A 21,281-nucleotide genomic window follows, 5' to 3' on the forward strand; every position below is an offset into this window, starting at 1 on the left:
TGTAGCTCCCCAGTGCCGGCAGCACTCATGCAGGCCCAGACCATGACACTCCCACCACCATGCTTGACTGTAGGCAAGACACACTTGTCTTTGTACTCCTCACCTGGTTGCCACCACACACGCTTGACACCATCTGAACCAAATAAGTTTACCTTGGTGTCATCGGACCACAGGATATGGTTCCAGTAATCCATGTCCTTAGTCTGCTTGTCTTTAGCAAACTGTTTGCAGGCTTTCTTGTACATCATCTTTAGAAGTGGCTTCCTTCTGGGACCACAGCCATGCAGACCAATCTGTGCCGTGTATGGTCTGAGCACTGACAGGCTGACCCCCCACCCCTTTAACCTCTGCAGCAATGCTGGCAGCACTCATACGTCTATTTCCCAAAGACAACCTATGGATATGACGCTGAGCACGTGCACTCAACTTCTTTGGTCGACCATGGCCCACTGTGCTGGAGATCAGTTTCAGGGTCTTGGCAATCTTCTTTTTGTAGAGCAACAATTCTTTTTTTCAGATCCTCCCCTTCCGAAAAATTACTGCAGTTTTTTCTGAAGTAATACTGCAGTTTTTTGGACATGAAAAAACTGCAATACTGCAGTTTTACTGCAGTATTACTGCACATTTACTGCAGTTTTACTGCATTTGTACTTCACTGTACTGCAGTTTTACTGCACTTTTTTTTTTATATTGCAAACCTACAGTTGTGCTTCAATGTACCGCAGCTTTATTGCATTTGTACTTCCGTACAAAAATAACTGCAGTAAAACTGCAGTACAGTGAAGTACAAATGCAGTACAACTGCAGTAAATGTGCAGTAATACTGCAGTAAAAGTAATACTGCAGTTTTTTCATGTCTAAAAAACTGCAGTATTACTTCAAAAAAACTGCAGTAATTTTTTCGTAAGGGTCAGAGAGTTCTTTGCCATGAGGTGCAATGTTGAACTTCCAGCGACCAGTATGAGAGAGTGTAAGAGAACCAAATTTAACACACCTGCTCCCCATTCACACCTGAGACCTTGTAACACTAACAAGTCACATGACACCAGGGAGGGGAAATGGCTAATTGGGCCAATTTGGACATTTCCACTTAGGGGGTGTACTCACTTTTGCTGCCAAGGTGTTAGACCAATGGCTGTGTGTTTAGTTATTTTGAGGGGACAGCAAATTTACACTGTTATACAGGCTGTACACTCCCTACTTTACATTGTAGCAGAGTGTCATTTCTGCACTGTTATCACATGAAATATTTACAAAAATGTGAGGGATGTACTCACTTTTGTGAGATACTGTATCAAAAAAAACCTAATGTTGGTCTTGCTGGCGGAAGTTTGCCAATCCAGCCAAGTCCTAAATGAATTAAATAGCACTTTATGTGTTCTCATTGGCTACAGTGCTAAAGTTCTATCTCATTTATGAAAGTGTTTTAACAATAATTTTGGATCTTAGGATAGGAATATGAATTATTGTAGAGTAGACTTCTGTGTGTCCTGTATACTAAAGAACACACTACATGAATTTTCCTGTTCATGTTGGTCCTAGCAATGCTGTGAGCTTTCTTTACAATTGATTTATAACAGTGACATAAATTTGGACTGGTGAAGAAATGTTCACAAGAGGCTTGTAGGCTGACCTAATTGCCAGGCATTTCTTGGTTCACTTGTTTAGGACTTGAAAGCATATGGTACAGAATATGATCATTATTTATTGAAGTTTTCTCGTGATACGTTCTGCTGATTTCAAGCACAAATAAATTTGTAATTCAATGGCTTCTAGTACCTGGAATGGACACAACCTTTTTTTTCTGAAATGAAATTTCTCTATTTTTTTTTTCAGAATGTAGTCATGTGAAAAAACCTTGGAAATATTTATTGGAATGTATTACCGTCTATAACAGAACTAAAAAAAAAAATAATGATCTGCATAACGAAAGGCCGGTTTGCATATACTGAGGATCCTTTTTCGGAAATACCAATAACAATAGTAAATAATAGTATTTTGGACAAGGGATAATTTCTGATAAGGGATCGGTCTCTTGACCTCTGTCCGGTTCAATGTTCAGGTTGTTCAGGCTTTCCCAGAACACTTCCTATCCATAAAAGTGAGTGAAAGTGCTCTGGGTAAACCTGCTCAACGAATCTGAGGAGCTCTGGAACAGCGAGGAGAGACCTGAATAAGGAGGAGCTCAAGAGGAGGTGGAGAAAGATTCTAATGAGGTAGTGGCTGGATTGTTCCGGTTTTCATTTGCTAATGAAAATAGCCATTTATATATAATTTTTTGTTACACTCGATTGATCTGCAGCAAATGACACTGTCAATAGACTGCCTAATCTCCCATGAAATGGCAGGGAGATGTTGCAACAAAGACAGGACATACAAGTACGTCCTAAGGGGCGTCTTGGCACACTTTTTAAAGATATACTGGTACATACTAAGGGGCGTAAATGGGTTAAATGCTTTGTTTTCTCCTTTATTATTGTGAAATACAATTATTAGCATGTAACTATAATAATTTCCATGCACATTTTCAATGAAGCATATGATTTACCTTATCTAGTGCACATTATTGTAATGGTCCACTTCTTTATTTTCATTATTTATTTCTTTTTACTTTGATATACTGAGCTCTGAGTCCGGGAATGTTGTGCACAGGTGCTCAATTTAGACTCCTATGCACATCGACTGAAAGCAGTATCACTGATTAAAGTACTCATAAAGTACTTTAATATGCATTCTTTACTGGGGCTGCCAGGGACATTCAACTGTCCCTTTAACCCCTTACTGACCTTTGCCGGTTCAGGACCGTCATGACATAACGTTCACTAAATGACCTTTGACGGTCCTGAACCGTCAAAAAATTAAATAAGCTTAGAAAGTGATCAACGATCACTTTCTTCGCTTAAACGGCGTTACTGTAATGCCTCAATGTCGAGGCATTCAGCAAGGCCGAGATCGGCATCGGGGGCCATGTCTGGCCCCTCCCCGGGGCGTCAACAGCCGCCATACATTGTATGGCGGCGGACGCCCATTTTAAAAGCGTTTAAACTTAAATGGTGTCGCTGGAATGCCTCGATCAGGAGGCATCCAGCGACACCAAACACTTACCTCTGGATGGGCTGTGACCGCTCCGGAGAGCGGTCACAGCCGCAGCTGCCGGTGTTCTTCGCCATCAGGAAGATGGCGGCCGCCCTGTAAAAAAAACAATCAAGTTTTAAAAGTTCGCTAGATGGTCTCCAGACCCTCTAGAGAACTCTGGCTCCACTTGCAGGTTGAATACAGGTACTGCATTCAACCATGCAAGTCAACGGAGCCCAGCTTTCTAATCACAATGTGATTAGTAAAATATTGAAAAAAAAAAAAAATGGGAAAAAAAATGTGCTAACATTTCAAAATAATTATGCAGTGATGTCACTAGATGAACCATCCAGTACCAGCAAAATGTGTAAAAAAAATATTAAAAAAAGTATTAAAAAAATAAAATAAAAAAATAAAGTTTATTATTTTGAGCAAGTGCTAAAATTTCTCAAAAATCTCAACAAAGAGTTAAAATAAAAGCACTTCAAATACCCAAGGGGTGTCTCATATAAAAAAAAATGGCTGATGGGGTAAATTGGAGTGTCCGAGTTCAAAGATAGGGCATAGGTACAGACTTTCCAAAATGGAGAAAAAAGCGCACTTCCCAAATGTGGCATTTTAAATCTCAAACAACACGACAAATCCATGCATGTCAGGTATCACTGCACTCAGGAGATGTTCCTGAACACACATTGGGATATTGTTTGACAGTGACATATACCAGAACCTGTATATCTATAACTAAAGTACAATTTGTGTGAAAAAAAAAATAAAAAAAATTACTATTACAAAGTTTGACAAAGTGTAGTTGTATAATTGGTGCATGGAAAGGGTTAAAATAACAGCATTTGGAATACCCTGGGGTGTCTAGTTTTCAAAAATATATGGTTTGACGGAGTTAAATTGAGTTAACCGGCTTCAAAGATATTCCAAAGAGGAGATGGAGGCAGAATGACCAAATGACCACCTGAATTATGCATGCCCCAAAAGTAGCCTTTTACCAGCCAAACAATCTGACAAGCCCATGCATGTGGGGTATTGCTGTACTCAGGAGATATTCCTGAACACATATTGGGATGTTGTTAGACAGTGGCATATACCAGGACCTGTATATCTATAACTAAAGTACAATTTGTGTGGAAAAAAAAAATAAAAAAAAATTACTATTACAAAGTTTGACAAAGTGTAGTTGTATAATTGGTGCATGGAAAGGGTTAAAATAACAGCATTTGGAATACCCTGGGGTGTCTAGTTTTAAAAAATATATGGTTTGAATGGGTTAAATTGAGTTAACTGGCTTCAAAGATGTTCCAAAGAGGAGATGGAGGCAGACTGACCAGATTTGTTAAAAAAGATTTGGAAATCATAAAACGCTGCTTGTACTTATTGCCCTATAACTTACAAAAAACAGCAAAAAAACATAAAAACATTGGGTTTTTCTAAACTCAGGACAAGTAGTAGAATCTATTTAGCTAGTTTTTTTACTTGCTTTTTTAGGTGAGAAAAAGATTTTTCAAATAAGTCATAAAATGTGATTTTTTCAATTTTTCACCATTTTTTTAATTTTTTTTTACAGTAAATAAGATGATAATGGTATCTGAAGAAAGCCCATCTTGTCCTGAAAAAAAACAATATATAACTTATGTGGGTACAGTAAATGGGTGAGGAGAAAATTACAGCTGAACACAAGCACCACAAAAGTGTCAAAACAGCCTCGGTCCCACAGGGTACAAAACGAAAAATGAGCCCGATCCTTAAGGGGTTAAATCGGAGGACATAATATTTAATTCTCGGTTTGAAAACACAGGAGGTTTGGCTGTTAATTGACAGCTTGGTTTGGCTGTTAATTGACAGCTTGATTTCCCTGCTGTCCTCCAGCTGATTGAAACAGTGTAACATTCACATTCCTTTCCTAGATGTCAGTACTGACACATGTAGGAAGTTTGAGAGAGACTCTGCAAGGCCAGTAAAGAGTTTGTTGCCCCCCTACATTCTAAAAGAAAGTCTTATAAGGGTATCAAGCTGCAGAAGGCAAAGGCCAACCCAAGCATTCATTACATGTCAAAGGGTTTTAGTTATTAATTAGTATTATTACCTATGAAATGCACATATCAGGGCGCATGGGGCGAGAGACACAGAGTGACGGAAATAGGAAGGAGAGATTGAGAAAACTATAAAACTGTAATTTTAATGATGGGCACACATTCTAGTAAGTGATCAAATATACAGTACATTTTTGGGACTAGGGCTAAGATGACAAAATTCATTTTTTGCATAAAAATATATGAAATATATTAAATGGGTTCCCAGCATGCAATGTTTTGTTTATATCAGCGGAAATCTGAATTATAATAGTCTAATCATAACGAATGAAAACTACATGCAGTACCTAATAGCCCAGCTTAGATAGTCTCTGTGTGGGAGAATGTTTGAGAACTCATTAACCTTCACAGTATATTTCCTTGGCATTTTCAAACACCTTGCAATATTTTCACAGGGCTTGTAAAAGAACATCACCTGTTTTCTGATGATCATGGCAAAGCCGCTAAATTACATTATGATCCCAGTACGAGGAATGCACATCTTGCTTTTGGAAATCTTCCAGCAACTGCGTGCTTTTGGTTTTTTGCCGCTAAAGAGAATAGAGGCCAATAAGTGTCTTATTCTGTTTTACTTTATTTTGACCGGATGCATATTTCTCTAACCCACAGGAGTCAGTACATCAGCCTAAACGTGCAATGGAAAAGCAAGGGAGGACTCATCTAGTTTCTGCACTCTTGCAATAAAAACCAGTAGTCAGTGAGTCAATGCTCAAGGCACACAGTCAAGAAACATATGTTTACCCCTCAACCCATTGTGCATGTTTAGACCATGTAACTCCACACAAGTGAAATTTACAAAGTAGCCACTTTTCTAAGCAGACCAAAGCATACTTTCAAGCAGCCAGTTGTGTCCAGGCAGCAGCAAAATGTGTCCAGATCCTCTTGATACAAACTGAAATTTAAATAAACCTTAACAGATACACTTCCATTCAAAAGTTGGGGGTCGCTTAGAAATGTAATTGTTTTTGAAAGAAAAGCAGTTTTTCTCCATTAAACTATCAAAGCATTATTATTATGATGATTATATCTGCATAGATTTAATTTGTTTTAAAAAGTGAAAAGGTTCCAGCATTTATGTGTCATTGAGCCACCGTATTTTTTTCAACTTTCCACCTTGACATCGTTAGGGTTCTGTCAGTCTTAATTTCTAGGGCCTTTTTGTAATTTACATAGATAGATTTGCAGTAAAGTGTGCAATAAAAAAAAGTTTGCAACGTGGTTATTTACATTCAGAAAGCAATTAACAGACCGAAAGTAGAAAGATTGAAAGTTGACAAAATATTCTGGCACATATTAAATTTAATCTGGCTACAAAAGAGTTAAAAATACCTCAACTGAAATGGATTTGGATTTCTCTGCGCATGTGGCCTGCATTAATGTAATTACGGCACCCTTAGAAAGTTAAACTGACAGGTCTACAAATTTCTAGACCTTCAATTTGATTGTCTAGAAAATCTGACTAAAATGTATCATTTTAAGATATGCTATTTTGTTTGGGCCCCATTGAAGTGCCTAAAGTGCGGATGTTTCTTATATTTTAGCATTTCTAGGGGTCCTTTCCACCACAGATAACTGAATATTAAATAGGTCATATAATTGCAGACCATGCACTATTCACTTCTGTTAAAACCAAGTTTAGACGAGCCCCCTGTGTCAAGAAATACAATATCTGCCAGGTAGCTGGGAGAGGATCCCAGAGGCTGGGTTAGACTGGCACCAAGCCTGACTTTTGATGGGCATTTAAAATGGCCAGCCAGGAGCAGCAAAACATATGCCAGACTGATGGACAGTGCGATCAAGGCTTCATTTTATAATCTCATTTTGGGATTATCAAACTTTGTCACAGGGAGTGTTGTTCTTATGCTAAATTGCCCCATAGGACTATGCTTATGATTCAGAAAAGTGACTCCAAATACCCCAAGCAAAGCAAAATTGTCACAATCTATTTGTTTTCCAATGTCTGGCTGCACAATAAATATATTCCCATTTAGATGGGAAAAGAAAAGAGTCTGCCCAATCCAGAATCCTGGTTGCTTCTCAAGCCAATAGAAACTTTCCTGACATATTCCTCTTCTTGGTATCTATACATTTCTTTGTGCGATTCTTATTCTTATTATTCATCATATTTTATGTAATGCATTTATTTCTCTTTTAGGTTTTTATGAAACTACTGGTTACAGAAAGTCTGGAATTATTCTTCTTGGCCTTCTGGCAAATGTCTGTGTTTACAACTTGCAGAACAGAAAACCAGTCCTTTTGTCTCCTGTAATTATCTAATTTATTTATAGGCTGGCAATTAATTTATGCATTCATGTTTGATTAATGCCTACAGACTGATTTAAATAAAAGTTCAAATTCACTACTATTATACGCTGTACAAATGGCAAACATTTAATCTAATATAGTTAACTGAACACTACATAAATTAGGCTCAGGTACAAAAATATGAACATTTAAATGTAATATCTCTTTCTAGATTTATAATGTGATGTAACAAGTAAGATACTCATACTCTTTTAACACAATTAAGTATGGATGATTTTATTTGCGTGATGTTAAAAATAAGAGTTTTCTAATGATCAATTAGCCTTTTAAATAAAAAAATTTTGGGAGTGTGATTCTTAGTTTCTCATTCTAAGAAAATAGGAAATATATCTTGGGGTCACAAAGAAGAATTTATTTATAGACTGTCAGTACATGCATACTGCCTACTTTGTCATTCATCTTTATTTTTACTATACTACACTAAAATATTTGTGTATTATTCACATGTATGTGCACCTGTGTCTCTATAAAAAGAACCACAAAATGGCTACCTGCTGATACATCTGCTCCGTACATGGTTTCTAAATGGAATTTTTAGATTTGACACACGCAAAGGATAATTGATTATTAATTAGTATAAAGGCATAATGACATCAATCTTAATAATAAATCAAAGATTTAAGATGTTGTTCCAAAATGTATCCGTCAAATGTTTGAAGCTGCACACTTGTATTTCTTTTTAAATTACACTTGCCACCAAATTTGCTGTTATTTAGAAGAAATGTAGAACTGACCTTGACAATTTCACAAAGTAACTTATTTCACTGGATTCCTATTACGCTCACTTTCTCCATTTGCTCAAATGTATAAAAGAAAAATATAAATAATCCGACAGCCAATTCACATGACAGCAAGGTAGCATAATGGGGCAGTTCTACACACAATTCTCTTTTTCAGGTATTATTGAAGCATCCTATGTTTCATTCACTGTCCCATTTCACTGTTTAGGCAGCTTTCCAATAACAAATATTTTATGGTTACTTGGGTGGTTGCTGCCTCTCGATGATTGCAATACAGGAGCCATTGCTGTCCCATGTACATGTATATATGTCTTTTTCTTCTTTGGGGTCTACCATGTGATGTTTTTAAGATTGTTAAAATTATAGTTGCTTTAAATAATGAAAAAAAAATATTGCTACACTTAACCAAACTTGACATTAATGTTTGAATGGAACGCACAAACACAAAAGAGAAAAAAAGGATACTACTGGTATGTTATTGTGGCTAGCTGAAATATTTTTGCATGCTGCAATTGTGTTAATAGGCAAAACAAGTATAAAAAAAACAAAAATAGAAACCATGTAATTCTCAGAAACGTGTGTCTATATATATTATACCCCTTTATTTTGGTAATATGGTGCCAAGTCATTCAGGTCTCTAATCACACTAGAACACCTAATATTCGCAAATGGAGAATTTTTTTTTTTATTAGAGAGGCCAATTTAGCTACAATGGCTTTTGATGTGTTTGTTCATGGTTATTTTCTTCTAGAAACGTTCCGATTACATTCAGACTGCTTGCTGCTAACAGACCCCCCCCCCGCCCCACAAAATCCATTTAACTAAGGGCCAGGGGGTATCAAAATACACAGAATATTCCATATAACTGTCACGTACCTGGCTGCCGGTTCCTCCGGGTCCGCGGATCGGCAGCCGCCACGGAGAAGGGGGAGACCCCCGCTTCATCACAGCAACATCAGCCGCCACGGAGAAGGGGGAGACCCCCCCGCCTTGCCGCAGCAGCCTCAACCGCCGCGGAGAAGGGGGAGACCCCCCGCCTTGCCGCTACAGCTGCGGAGAAGGGGAATACCTCCCACCTCCGCAAGAGAGCTTCTGCCGCCACAAGGACGGGGAAGACCGCTGCGGAGAAGACCTCCCGCCTCCACGCGGCAGCTGCCGCCTACTGGAACCCGGTCCGGACCTGCCGCGTGTACCCGTTCTTCTGCACGCCACCTAGTGGCGCCAGCCGGTACTACCGCTCCTTTTAGGAATTTGCGATCTCGCCAATCCCAAGATGGCCGCAGACCGGAAGTGACGTAACAGCACTTTGTAAATTTGGCGAGAAAACGCTAATTGATGCCTAACTTCCTCTATCTACTTAAAGGACTCAGAAACCTTCCAGCTTTGGCTTCTGATGGTCGTACCTATCTTGTATAGTGTCTATTCCTCAGTAAGCGTTCCTGTGTGATTTCCCATTACCGACTTGGCTTGTTCCTGTTCCTGTTTCCCTGGCGTTTGACTCTGGCTTCCTCCTCGACGATTCTGACTTCTGGCTCCCTGACCTCGGCTTACCTTGCAACGATCCTGACTTCCGGCTTCCTGACCTCGGCTTGCTCCTCGGCTATTCTGCACTGGACTTATCTGTCTGTTGGACTTGCACGTGTTGTTCTACCTGACTACAGGTTCTATCTAACACTGTGCATGACAATAAAACACAAAACGATATATTTACTGCAAGGTTGTGTTGTAGAAGTAGTTACATAATAATGGTCTAAAACTTTGTTTTATATATATATACCGTATTTGCTCGATTATAAGACGACCCTGATTATAAGATGACCCCCCAAATCTGAATATTAATTTAGGAAAAAAAGAAAAAGCCTGAATATAAGACGACCCTATAGGAAAAAAGTTTTACCAGTAAATGTTAATTCATCTAAACTATTTTTTTAAATAAAAGCTATGATTGAGAAAAATATTTTGGTTTTATTTCCTTCTATTTTCCAACCTGCCCCCCAGTTATGCACATCTGCACCAGAAATGCCTTATACCCCCTATATGCCACTGTGCCCCATGATATGCCTTTTAACCCTCTAAATGCCACTGTGCCCCATGATATGCCTTTTAACCCTATATGCCACTGTGACCCATGATATGCCTTTTGACCACCTATGTGCCACTCTGCCTCCAGAAATGCATTATACCCCTATATGCCACTCTGGCATTTAGAGGGTTAAAAGGCATATTATGGGGAAGAGTGGCATATAGGGAGGTTTAAGGCATTCAGGAGGCAGAGTGGCGTATAGAGGGTTAAAAAGGCATTTCTGGAGGCAGAGTGGCATTAAGGGCATTTCACAGAGCACTCTGCCTCCAGAAATGCCTTATACCCCCCCATTTAACACTCCCTTCCCAAGCCCCCCACCAAACTTACCGGAGCTTCTGAGTCCCCTGTCATGTAGCCGGGGCAGTGTTTAGATCCCACGCACTTACGCTGCAGCCGGAAGGAGGCGTGGCTAGCAGCAGGGGTTGTTTGCGTCCATCGTGCAGACCTTCCCCGGCTGTCAGAGATCAGAACTCTGCGCGATGGACGCAGACAAACCCCGCTGCTAGCCACACCTCCTTCCTGCTGCAGCGGAAGTTGTCTACGCGAATCGCGTAGACATCTACCACGCTGCCCCAGCTACACACCGGGGACTCAGAAGTACCGGTAAGTGGGGCGGGGGGGGGGGAGACAGGAGGATACAGGTCCCCTGCAGCTGCGGGGGATCTGGATCTTAGTCGTCTCATAGTCAGACCTATTTGAGGTCTGATTATAAGACGACCCCAATTATAAGACGAGGGGTATTTTTCAAGCAAATACGGTATATATATATATATATATATATATATACACATTTCTAAATTATATAAGCAACACTATTTGCATCACTTTTTAAACGAAACTAGTATTCAGAGTAATTGTATGGAAATCATATCACTTTGCTTCTCACTTTTTTCTGCCTATTTTCATTATTTTGGTAAATATCAAGTGTTCAGCATTGTGCTAATTAAAATCAGACACTTATCCCCACTTCAGTTTAGTACATTGTGGATAAGTAATGTCAAATCACTTACATGCTGCACTGTGTAGAACATTTAAACATTCAAAGAATTTGACTGATTAAGATGACAATTTCACTGGTCTGACAGCAAGAGAGAAATATTTTCTTTTTTTAGCTGAAGCACCTCTTGAAATTGCTTGAGAAATTATGCTTAAAGCTTGTTACATTTGATTTTCGCCTTTGCTTCTTTATGCAAATGATAATGAGTTTGATTACATACAGTATAACTCAGGCAACTTCATCTTGTACAGAACTAAAATTATCATTTCCACCTTGGAAAGGCATGACACGTGAGTAATTTCAAATAACATGGAGGCCCTCTTATTTATGATGTCTGCTTTTGACGACATTCTTCTCTTGTCTTATGAACACACTAGCAATAAACAATAAATTATACATTATACTAGCAGAGCTGGACAGTCAACATAGACAGCTGACTACAGCAAAGAGCTGGTGGCAAGTGCAAATGGGGAGGTGGAACATCAGAAATATACTGTAGTTTGCCTAAAGACCTAGAAATCCTAAGGTGGTGTCTGGATATTATAGTGCTCATGATCCTCAAGCAGGCAGCAGCTGTATCAGGATAGTCAGTCCTCCTGATGAAAGAGAAATACCATCTTCACCTCCAACTGTTGTACGCTAAATGTTTCAACATACGTAGCCAGAGAAAGATTATATTGTTGTGCAATAGGATACTGTTTCCTACCTTAAGCCATAAAGGACTGTTCCATCAGGATGCAGTCGAATCATTCTGTTCTTCACGGTAACCCCATGAACAAATGATCTCTTATCATTAAGAAAGTATGTATCTGGTACCCAGAGTTGATCGGCTACCCTGTTGTCCAATGTAAGGTTCAGAGGAATTCCTGAATATGAAAGTCTTTTGTCTCTCCACGACTGCTGGAAGTACATTGTTAGAGTATAGTCCTAAGGAAACAAGCAAACAAATGATGTAATGTCAGCTCAAAATGTAATATCAAGATATCTAAAAAAATGCAAAATTTCACATCATCAGCACAATTTGAATATCTCAAACATGATACATAGATTTCGTAACTAATATTGCGTGTATGTCCCCTTCACGATAAACCTCCACTCTCTTGCCGTTTTTTCCCCTTTTATATTCCCCATTGTTATAGCAATCCAGTGATTCCAGTAAATTTCCAATCCTGAAGCTGTCTTCAAGCAAATCAAAAACTAAATGCCCAGCATACCATATGAATCTGCATATAATCCCCATGGAGCAAGACCACAAAATAATACAATGTATTATAAACCCAACAAAACATATAACATAATAACAAATGTATCAAACTAAAGTGCTTTTGCCCAATGTGTTTTCCATCTCAAACTACCTTCCCTCCAGTGATGGCCTTATCTGAAACACCATTCTAAGTCTATTAAATGGTTCCCACTGGCCACACGTTGAATATTATGGGAGGCCGCTGTATCAACATCCTTGGACAATACCACAAGCTATTTCTGGTATGCCATTTCCAATGACATGTCTAAGTAGCTTTGTATAGATCTTCTACTGCCAAGTGAGGCATATACGTGAGACATCTACATTTCCCCCTGTAGTGCAGGTAAGTATGGTGCCACCCTCATAATAGAGTATATAATCGCAGTGAAGCATGGTAAATCCAAGGCAGATCATATCAATCATATCACCGTGTCTAAGGGATTATCCCGTTCCTGAGGGGTGATTGTTTATGATAGGCAACCACCTGCTATGTTTCTTCGACCCCGTCCTCCATTGCCACATACAAGATCGCATCTGTATAAAGCCCCGATGGTCCACTGAGCAGGACTCAATTGGCACCTTGTCCAGCTGCTTATCACCTCTTTGGATATAACTGTCCCCCTGTAGTTGGGCATGAATGGCAAATGTTTTTTCTTTTTCCAGGGAAACTCATTCCTTTTGAAGTCCATTAAAACCCAATGCATTTCAGCATTCACAGCATGCAAATCAGTTAATTCACTCTTTAGTAGACTTGTGCATTCGTCTTCGGGCGAACATGGAAACGAACACGAAGAGTGCGTTTTCGTGTTCGTTCCGAAGACACGCCAAAGAGAAGACGGCGGCGGTAAAACGTAGGCGAAGACGAAGACACACACCACGAAGATCTTCGTGATTGTCTTCGTCTTCGTCTACCATTCTCCCCCCCCCCTTTTAACTTACCTTGTCTTCGCGGCATCGCGGCAGTTCCCGGAAGTGGAAATCCGCAGGTTCGCCGTCACGGGTTATAGGGCAGTGCGAATGAGCCTATTGGTCGCCTACAGGGACCTCCTCTGGCATCAACCAATTTGTAAGTTAACCCCTGACAGCGAACCTATGGATTTCCAGTGGCATCTGACGGGTAAGTTGCAGCATTGGGGTTTTAAAACCCCAATGCTGCAACTTACCCGGCACATCCCACTGGTCTCCCTCCCTGTTCAATTAGTTAAATGTCTGTACGAGCGACTTTATTGGACGCTCGTACGGACATTTAACCCGGCACAGACTAACTAATTGAACAGGGAGGGAGACTAGTGGCATCTGCAGGGTAAGTTGCAGCATTGGCGTTTTAAAACCTCAATGCTTCAACTTACCCTGCAAATGCCACTGGTCTTTAACTAATTGAACAGGGAGGGAGACCAGTGGCATCTGCAGGGTAAGTTGCAGCATTGGCGTTTTAAAACCTCAATGCTGCAACTTACCCTGCAAATGCCACTGGTCTCCCTCCCTGTTCAATTAGTTAAATGTCTGTACGAGCGACCGATAAAGTCGCTTGTACGGACATTTAACTAAATGAACAGGGAGGGAGACCAGTGGCATCTGCAGGGTAAGTTGCAGCATTGGGGTTTTAAATGTAACTTACCCTGCCGATGCCACTGGTCTCGCTCCCTGTTCAATTAGTTAAATGTCCGTACGAGCGACTTTATTGTTCGCTCGTACGGACATTTAATTAATTGAACAGGGAGGGAGACCAGTGGCATCGGCAGGGTAAGTTGCAGCATTGGGGTTTTAAAAGTCTGCACAAGCCACTCTGTTGGTCGCTCGTGCAGACTTTTAAAACCCCAATGCTGCAACTTACCCGGCACATCCCACTGGTCTCCCTGTTCTATCAGTTAAATGTCCGTACGAACGACTTTATTGGTCGCTCGTACGGACATTTAACTGATAGAACAGGGAGACCAGTGGGATGTGCCGGGTAAGTTACAGCACCAGGAGCCTAAAAGTCTGTACGAGCGACCAACAGAGTCGCTCGTACAGACTTTTAAAATCCCAATGCTGCAACTTACTCGGCAGATCCCACTCGTCTCCCTGTTCTATCAGTTAATAAATGCTAGAACAGGGAGACCAGTGGGATCTGCCGGACAAGTTACGGCACCAGGAGTTTAGCAGTCTGTATGAGCGACCCTATTGGTCGCCAGCAGGGGGCTCGTCTGCCAACCAATGGCAGACGAGCCCCCTGCTGACGACCAATAGAGTTGCTCATACGGACATTTAAACTCCTGGCGCCAGAGCGGCTTTAACCCCGTATTAACCCCTTAACCGGGGAAAACGAAGAAAAAACGAACACGAAGAATGTCCAGGAATATTCGCCAGAAGAGAAGACAGGACCAGGCGAATATTCGCGGAATACAAAGTTTTTTCTTTTCCCGAAGACGAGCACGAAGACGGACACGAAGAGCCCCCTGGTGCCCAAGTCTACTCTTTAGTTAGTGCAGTTAGACTAGGAGTCCCCTTCCTGGCTGCCTCAACTAAAAACAGGAAACATCTAAATATGATTCCTACAAATGCCCAGTATCATTCTAGATCATGGAAACTAGGGTTCAATGGGAGTGCTGGCAGCCCAATGCAGGTATTAGTAATTAGGGTGTTGATAAATAAGTGTCTTGAGAAAAGGTTGGTCTATAAATATTATTATTATTATTGCAGCATAAGAACATAAGGATCAGCCCATGGATGTCAATTAAGTCCACAAACAATCTTTAACAAAAAGTATGATCACTGTCAATGGCTTTTTCACTAAAGCATGAGTCTGCAGAAGTGTTTTTTTTATTTCCACATACTATCGATTATGACGAGCCAACCTTGCAAAAATGTAACTTTTTTACATTGCAATATCAAATATAATAAATATAATAAATAAAATCCAAGATAGAAAAAATAGCAGTGTTCAGAAAAGATTAAAGGAGGCAGAGATCCAGGGTAACAAACGAAAGGCTTTATCTGTGAATGCCTCCTAGACTACAAAATATGAGAACATTCATAATGTACACGTCAAAGAACCATGAGTAATTTCAGATGGTACAACTGATGGATTATCCCATTGATTACGTCCAGCCTTGTTACATCTTTATTGTGTGTTTCCTATTCTTGATAACTTAATAAATACAAAATAATACATATTTAAGGTCTCAAGCACACAAAGACATTTTTTTACACAACTTTTATTTCCTAACTTGCTTTTTCATGTCATACTAGATGAGGTACAATTTACATAAAATAACCAGTAATCCAATGAATGCAAGCACGTTATGGTGTTAGTAAAACAAGCACAATTTAATTTTAGTTTTTGTAAGTAGGTATATAAAAATGAATGCAGCAGAACAATTCCATATTAACATTTCATCGACAATAAGGACCTAAGTGTGGCATCAACAGCATTTCTAAAGTGTTAAACTGAACGTTCCTATCGACTATGTCTACTTATAGATCATACATCAGTGAAGCATGAAGTGCAGGCCAATTCCTTTTCATAAAAGTGGCTCTTTTCTTTAACAAACACAGTATTTGTCATGTCATTTATATGCATTTGTCAAGAGCATAGTCACCTTCCTACTGGTACAACCAAGATGCTTTGATTTGCCTGAGGATTGTACTGCACTTGATCTAGGCTGGCATGCCTGACTGCTCCATATCCTCCTTCAAAGTTTATATATTCTAATCTACTGGAGGAAAAATTAGAATCAAGAAAGAAAAATATATTTTGGATGGCTAATTTATATGGTGGTATATATCACAGTAAACCTAAGCATGTATTTAAATACAATTCTGAAAAGTACAGGTAGATACTTCAATCATGCAATACCATGAGGGAGGCATCTGATTGGCTGTTTGTTTGGGGTTGTTGTTGTCTGCAGAGTAAATGTAGGGCCAAAGTCATTAAGAACTATCTCCAGTGCAAAGAAGAACAAGGAGTCCTGGAGGTGATGGTATGGTCCTCAAACAGCCACAATCTCAATACCATAGAGCATGTCTGGGATTACACAAAGATAGAGAAGCAACTGAGGCTGGCTAAATCCACAGAAGAACTATGGTTAGTTCTCCAAGATGTTTGGAACAACCTACCCATTGGGTTCCTTACAAAAACGGTGTTCCTAGTTTCCCTAGAAGAATTGATGCTGTTTTGAAGGCAAAGAGTGGTCACACCACATACTAATTTGATATCGATTTAAAATTTCTTCTGTTCACTCACTTTGCATTTTGTTAAATAATAAAAATAAACTATTAAAATGTCTATTTTTGAAAGCTTATATACACACATATACATACACACTATATAGACAAAAGTATTGGGACACCTGGATCAAACATCAGATCTCAGTCAACAACTATCATTATGTGAAAAACTCAACCTGAATAAAACCTGGCAATAGCTATTACATCAGAATCAGGACAAAGTGCTCAAAGTGTTGATACAAGCTACAAAGTCAATATGCCTTCCTGTCCTATTCCTGACTTTTATACACTATATGGACAAAATTATTGGGACACCTGAGCATTGTACAAAATGTCTGGGTATGCTGAAGGGGACATACCAAGACATTTTGGACAATGTTATGCTTAGTGTGAGTGACTGTGCCCCAGTGCACAAAGCATGGTCTATAAAGACCTGGTTGGATGAGTTTGGTGTGGAAGAACTTGACTGGGCTGCACAGAGCCCTGACATCAACCTCACTGAACACCTTTGAGGTGAACTGGAATGGAGATGGTGAGCCAGGTCTCCTCATCCAACATCAATGCCTGACCTCACCAATGCTCTACGGGATAATTGGGCAAAAATTCCCACAGAAACACTCCAAAATCCCAGAAGACTGCAAACTGTTAAACCTGCAAATGGGGCAATCATGCACACCCTCTCATTTGTTCCTCCAGTTGGAGGAGAGGGTGTACCCAGTAACGCCATTTTGCAGAAACTTGCCAAGAGGCAAGAATAACGAAAGCAGCATACCTGCATTATTCTGGCCTCTCTGTGCACTTCTGCAAAAGGACAGAGCCACAGGGGTAGCCACTCCTCTGTTTAGCCAATCTAGAAGTTCACTGGGAGGCCATGTCCACGGAGAAGGGATGAAAAAAAGAAGACACAAGGACCAGTGGACGAAGAAAGAAGACAGAAGATACTAGAGAAGAAGCTAAGTGGTGCATCAGGGAGACAGGGTGCAGAAGAATTTAGGGAAACATTAAAATAGAGCATAAGATAATGTGAATGAGGGTGTCAGAGAAAGGTCTGGACAAAGCAGCACATGATGCCATGCTGTAATGAAATTCCAGAACAGATGAGAGACAAAGTGATTGACATCTACCAGTCTAGTTCAAAATGTTACAAAATATAACAAAATGACTTCTACATCTCTGGGACTCAAGTGAACCACAGGGAGATGCATTATCTACAAAGTGGTGAATTGGCCCACCAAGTTTCCTTCAAGAGCGCATTGATGACTCATCCAGGAGGTCACAAAAGAACCCAAATGGAGTCATAAAGAAAGGCAAGCCTCACTTGCCTTAGTTAAGGTCAGTGTTCAGTTCCACAAGAGGAAAAATGCAAAATCACTTCATTGGCTTCCCATACCCTTCAGAATCATATTTAAACTTCTGACCCTGGCCTATAGAGCCCTCAACAACTCTGGGCCCCCTTACATCTCTATCCTCCTATCCAAATACACCCCTACCCACCCCCTTCGCTCCTCTCACGACCTGCGCCTATCTTCTACTGTTGTTACCTCTTCCCACTTCCGTATTTTAGATTTCACCTGTGCCGCACCCCTCCTGTGGAATTCCCTTTCCTGTTCCATCAGACTTTCTGCCTCATACGCAACTTTTAAAAACTCTCTGAAAACCCACCTGTTCAGGGAAGCGTACAACATTCCTTCCCAGTACTCCCAACCATCATCATAATCAAGCCATCTGAATAATCAACAGCTTCAACACATCATCGGAACCAGATCAACTCATCCCCATCCAAGCAGTCCTCTCCTATTTTCTCACTTCCCCCTCAACCACCGACTAGATTGTAAGCTCGCAAGAGCAGGGCCCTCTTCTCCTTTGCACCAGTTTGTTATTGTATGTGTTTCTAAATTGTTCTACTGGCTGTGAAATCTGCTGTATAAATAAATGTAATGCAAAAATGGCATTAATGGGAGAGTTGCAAGGCAAAAATCGCTGCTGACAAAAAAGAACACAAAAGCTTGCTTCACATTTCCGAAATAACATCTTGATGAGTCCCAAGACTTTTGGGATAACGATCCAGAGCACACAGGCAAGTCCACCTCTTAAAGGCTCAAAAGAAACAAAATTAAGGTTTCAGTGTGGCCAAGTCAAAGTCTTAGGATAAGTGCTAACTTTAAGCACAAAGAACAAAGGTAGCTCCATCCGTTCCTCATATGTATATAAATGCACATTTGTAGATCAACTAAGGCCTATATTACCTACTGACTAGTATCCATTTATAGAGATTTATATTTTCAATATATATATTGTAACAGAAACCAGGGGAGTCTAGTGGAAAATCCCTGGCCCTCGTTGCTGCCTCCTTCATAGAGAAAGTCGACTACTAGATGAGTAGCCATTTCAGTTTTTAAAGTAAAGGTGTTCCTCCGGGGGGGAAAATCTCTCAAAGAACTGTACCACCGGTACAGGACACATCAGTCAGGATTCAAGATAACACATTTTATTGGGACTGGACATTGTTTATATAGACACTGTACTAGCAGGAAATAGGAAAGGACTGACATAATTAACACAAAGTATTAGGAAGGGATTATGCAGTCAACGTTCGCACAAAACGAATCTCCTTACACAGACAACAATGGCGATTACACAACAGAGGTTAAGGGACAGGGAGTCAATCTAAATGTACATTCTAGAAATCAAAACAAGCGGGTGAAAATACAAAATTTAAATTTAATCCCTTTAAGTCAATGTAAAATTGCAGTCACAATATAACATATGTGTGTGTGTACTGGCAGAGTGTGCAATCCTATGTGGCAAAGCTACTCTGCACATAGGAGGAAGACTTACATTATATCTAGGGGTTGGAATATATACATATAGGTGTATATATATTTACTATATATGTGTACACACAGTATATACACAAAATATATGTAAAAATATAAAAATGTGGATTTGAAATGGTAAATTCTTAATTCTTTTAAAAAATCCATATGATTTTAAAATCGTACACTATTTAATTAACTTCATAAGCGAATCTGACAGAATGAATTTGCAAATATAATGCAGCTAGGCCATGTTAATGAAACTAAGCAAGATGTGAGTTTGACACAATTGAAGATAATTTGCTTTATTGGCTTTTTCCTTAATTGTCTGTCTGACAGACTACAAAGCTCTTTATTGGAAATTTGATTGTATGTCATACCAAGTAAAAAATACTTTTGAAAGAATCTTCAGTCGAAAATCTTCTCCTGCATTGTCTGCTGGCTTTAATCTGAAGTGTTGCAAAAGCAACAACAAAAAAAAACACATTTGAAAAAATGCATTAAATTATGGTACACATTTCCCCCTCCTTGGATACCAAACTAATTTGCATTATTTTGCTATACCTTAACAAAATACAAATTACCTAGGAAAACATATTTCATCAACATGCATGCATTTTTCAGGAAATCTTAAGTGTGGCAAGTTCTTGACAAGAAACTCAAGTTACTGTCGTCAGGATAAAAGTAATTTATTAATGGTTTCCGCAAGGTAAACAATATGATAGATAACAAAAACAGAAAAGAAACACTTTCTATTCCATTGCAGAGACTTACTAAATAATATATTCTAACTGGCCTTTCCTGCTGGGAATAACGTTTCTCTGCCTAGTTTAAGGCAAACCATACACTACATGATACAATGGTAAACATGTAAAACAGAAAACATGTTTCTCTATTGTCAACTAAAAAAAGGAAAATTAAACATTTTTAAAAAAAAATCTAAAAAGCCCCTACACCATAGGAATTGTATCCATTATATGTGGCCAAATGTACACATGACTGGACAAGTTGGTGCTGAATGCCATAACTATAGCAAACAATCTACGCTGCCATTTTTGTACTTTTGTAGTCCACAGGAGCGTGTTTATATGACTGCATTTATTCCATGCTTGGGAGGTAAGTGATTCCTGCATGGATCAGGGATCAGATGATTGTTTCTGGTGCATGCTGACAAGCTAAGCTAACAAGAAAGGAGGAGTCAACTTTCAAAGACTTCTTATTTTTATTTACACATTAGCTACACTAAACTGGAGGGTTTATTTCCTTTGAGAGCAATCATGTTGCTTGGTCATTGATATTCTAGCAACAATCTTCTACCTTCCGGTGCAGCCTTTGTGTTTAAATGTAAATAACAACCTTCTGTTGTGGTTCTACCCTGCATTCTAGGCATCTGTATTATTTATTCTGGTTTTGTGGCTATAACTGAGCATGTGCAAGAGAATTAAATACTAATATCTGCTGTTTTCAGAAGTCTCATTTTCTAACTCCAATAACTAAAGAATTCATGATCCAATTTGCATGCAGTAAAATGCATTGGAATCAATGCAAGATGGAATCCAATTTACATTAAATATTTATACAATTTTAGAGACTAGATCTTTTATTCTACTCTTGGAATTGTTTAACATATTCTATACGTATTTCACTGAAAAGGCAAGAAGGAATGAGAAAGGGTATCCTTTAAAAAAATA

General features: G+C 39.5%; 1 protein-coding gene across 2 annotated transcripts in view; it reads right to left on the reverse strand.

Moving 5' to 3' along the window:
- LOC149283257 (gamma-aminobutyric acid receptor subunit beta-1) overlaps window positions 1-21,281 on the reverse strand; it is a 189,859-nt gene that overhangs the window by 84,972 nt on the left and 83,606 nt on the right. For both annotated transcript variants that reach the window (XM_089497763.1, XM_089497762.1), the window contains exon 4: window positions 12,029-12,249. In XM_089497763.1, coding sequence (XP_089353889.1) covers window positions 12,029-12,249 — 221 coding nt within the window. The remainder of the gene's footprint in view (window positions 1-12,028; window positions 12,250-21,281) is intronic.

The sequence above is a fragment of the Sceloporus occidentalis genome, unplaced genomic scaffold (genome assembly GCF_023333645.1).
Source record: "Sceloporus occidentalis isolate IW3139 unplaced genomic scaffold, rSceOcc1.0.p SCAF_107, whole genome shotgun sequence".
Classification (NCBI taxonomy): Eukaryota; Metazoa; Chordata; class Lepidosauria; order Squamata; family Phrynosomatidae; genus Sceloporus; species Sceloporus occidentalis.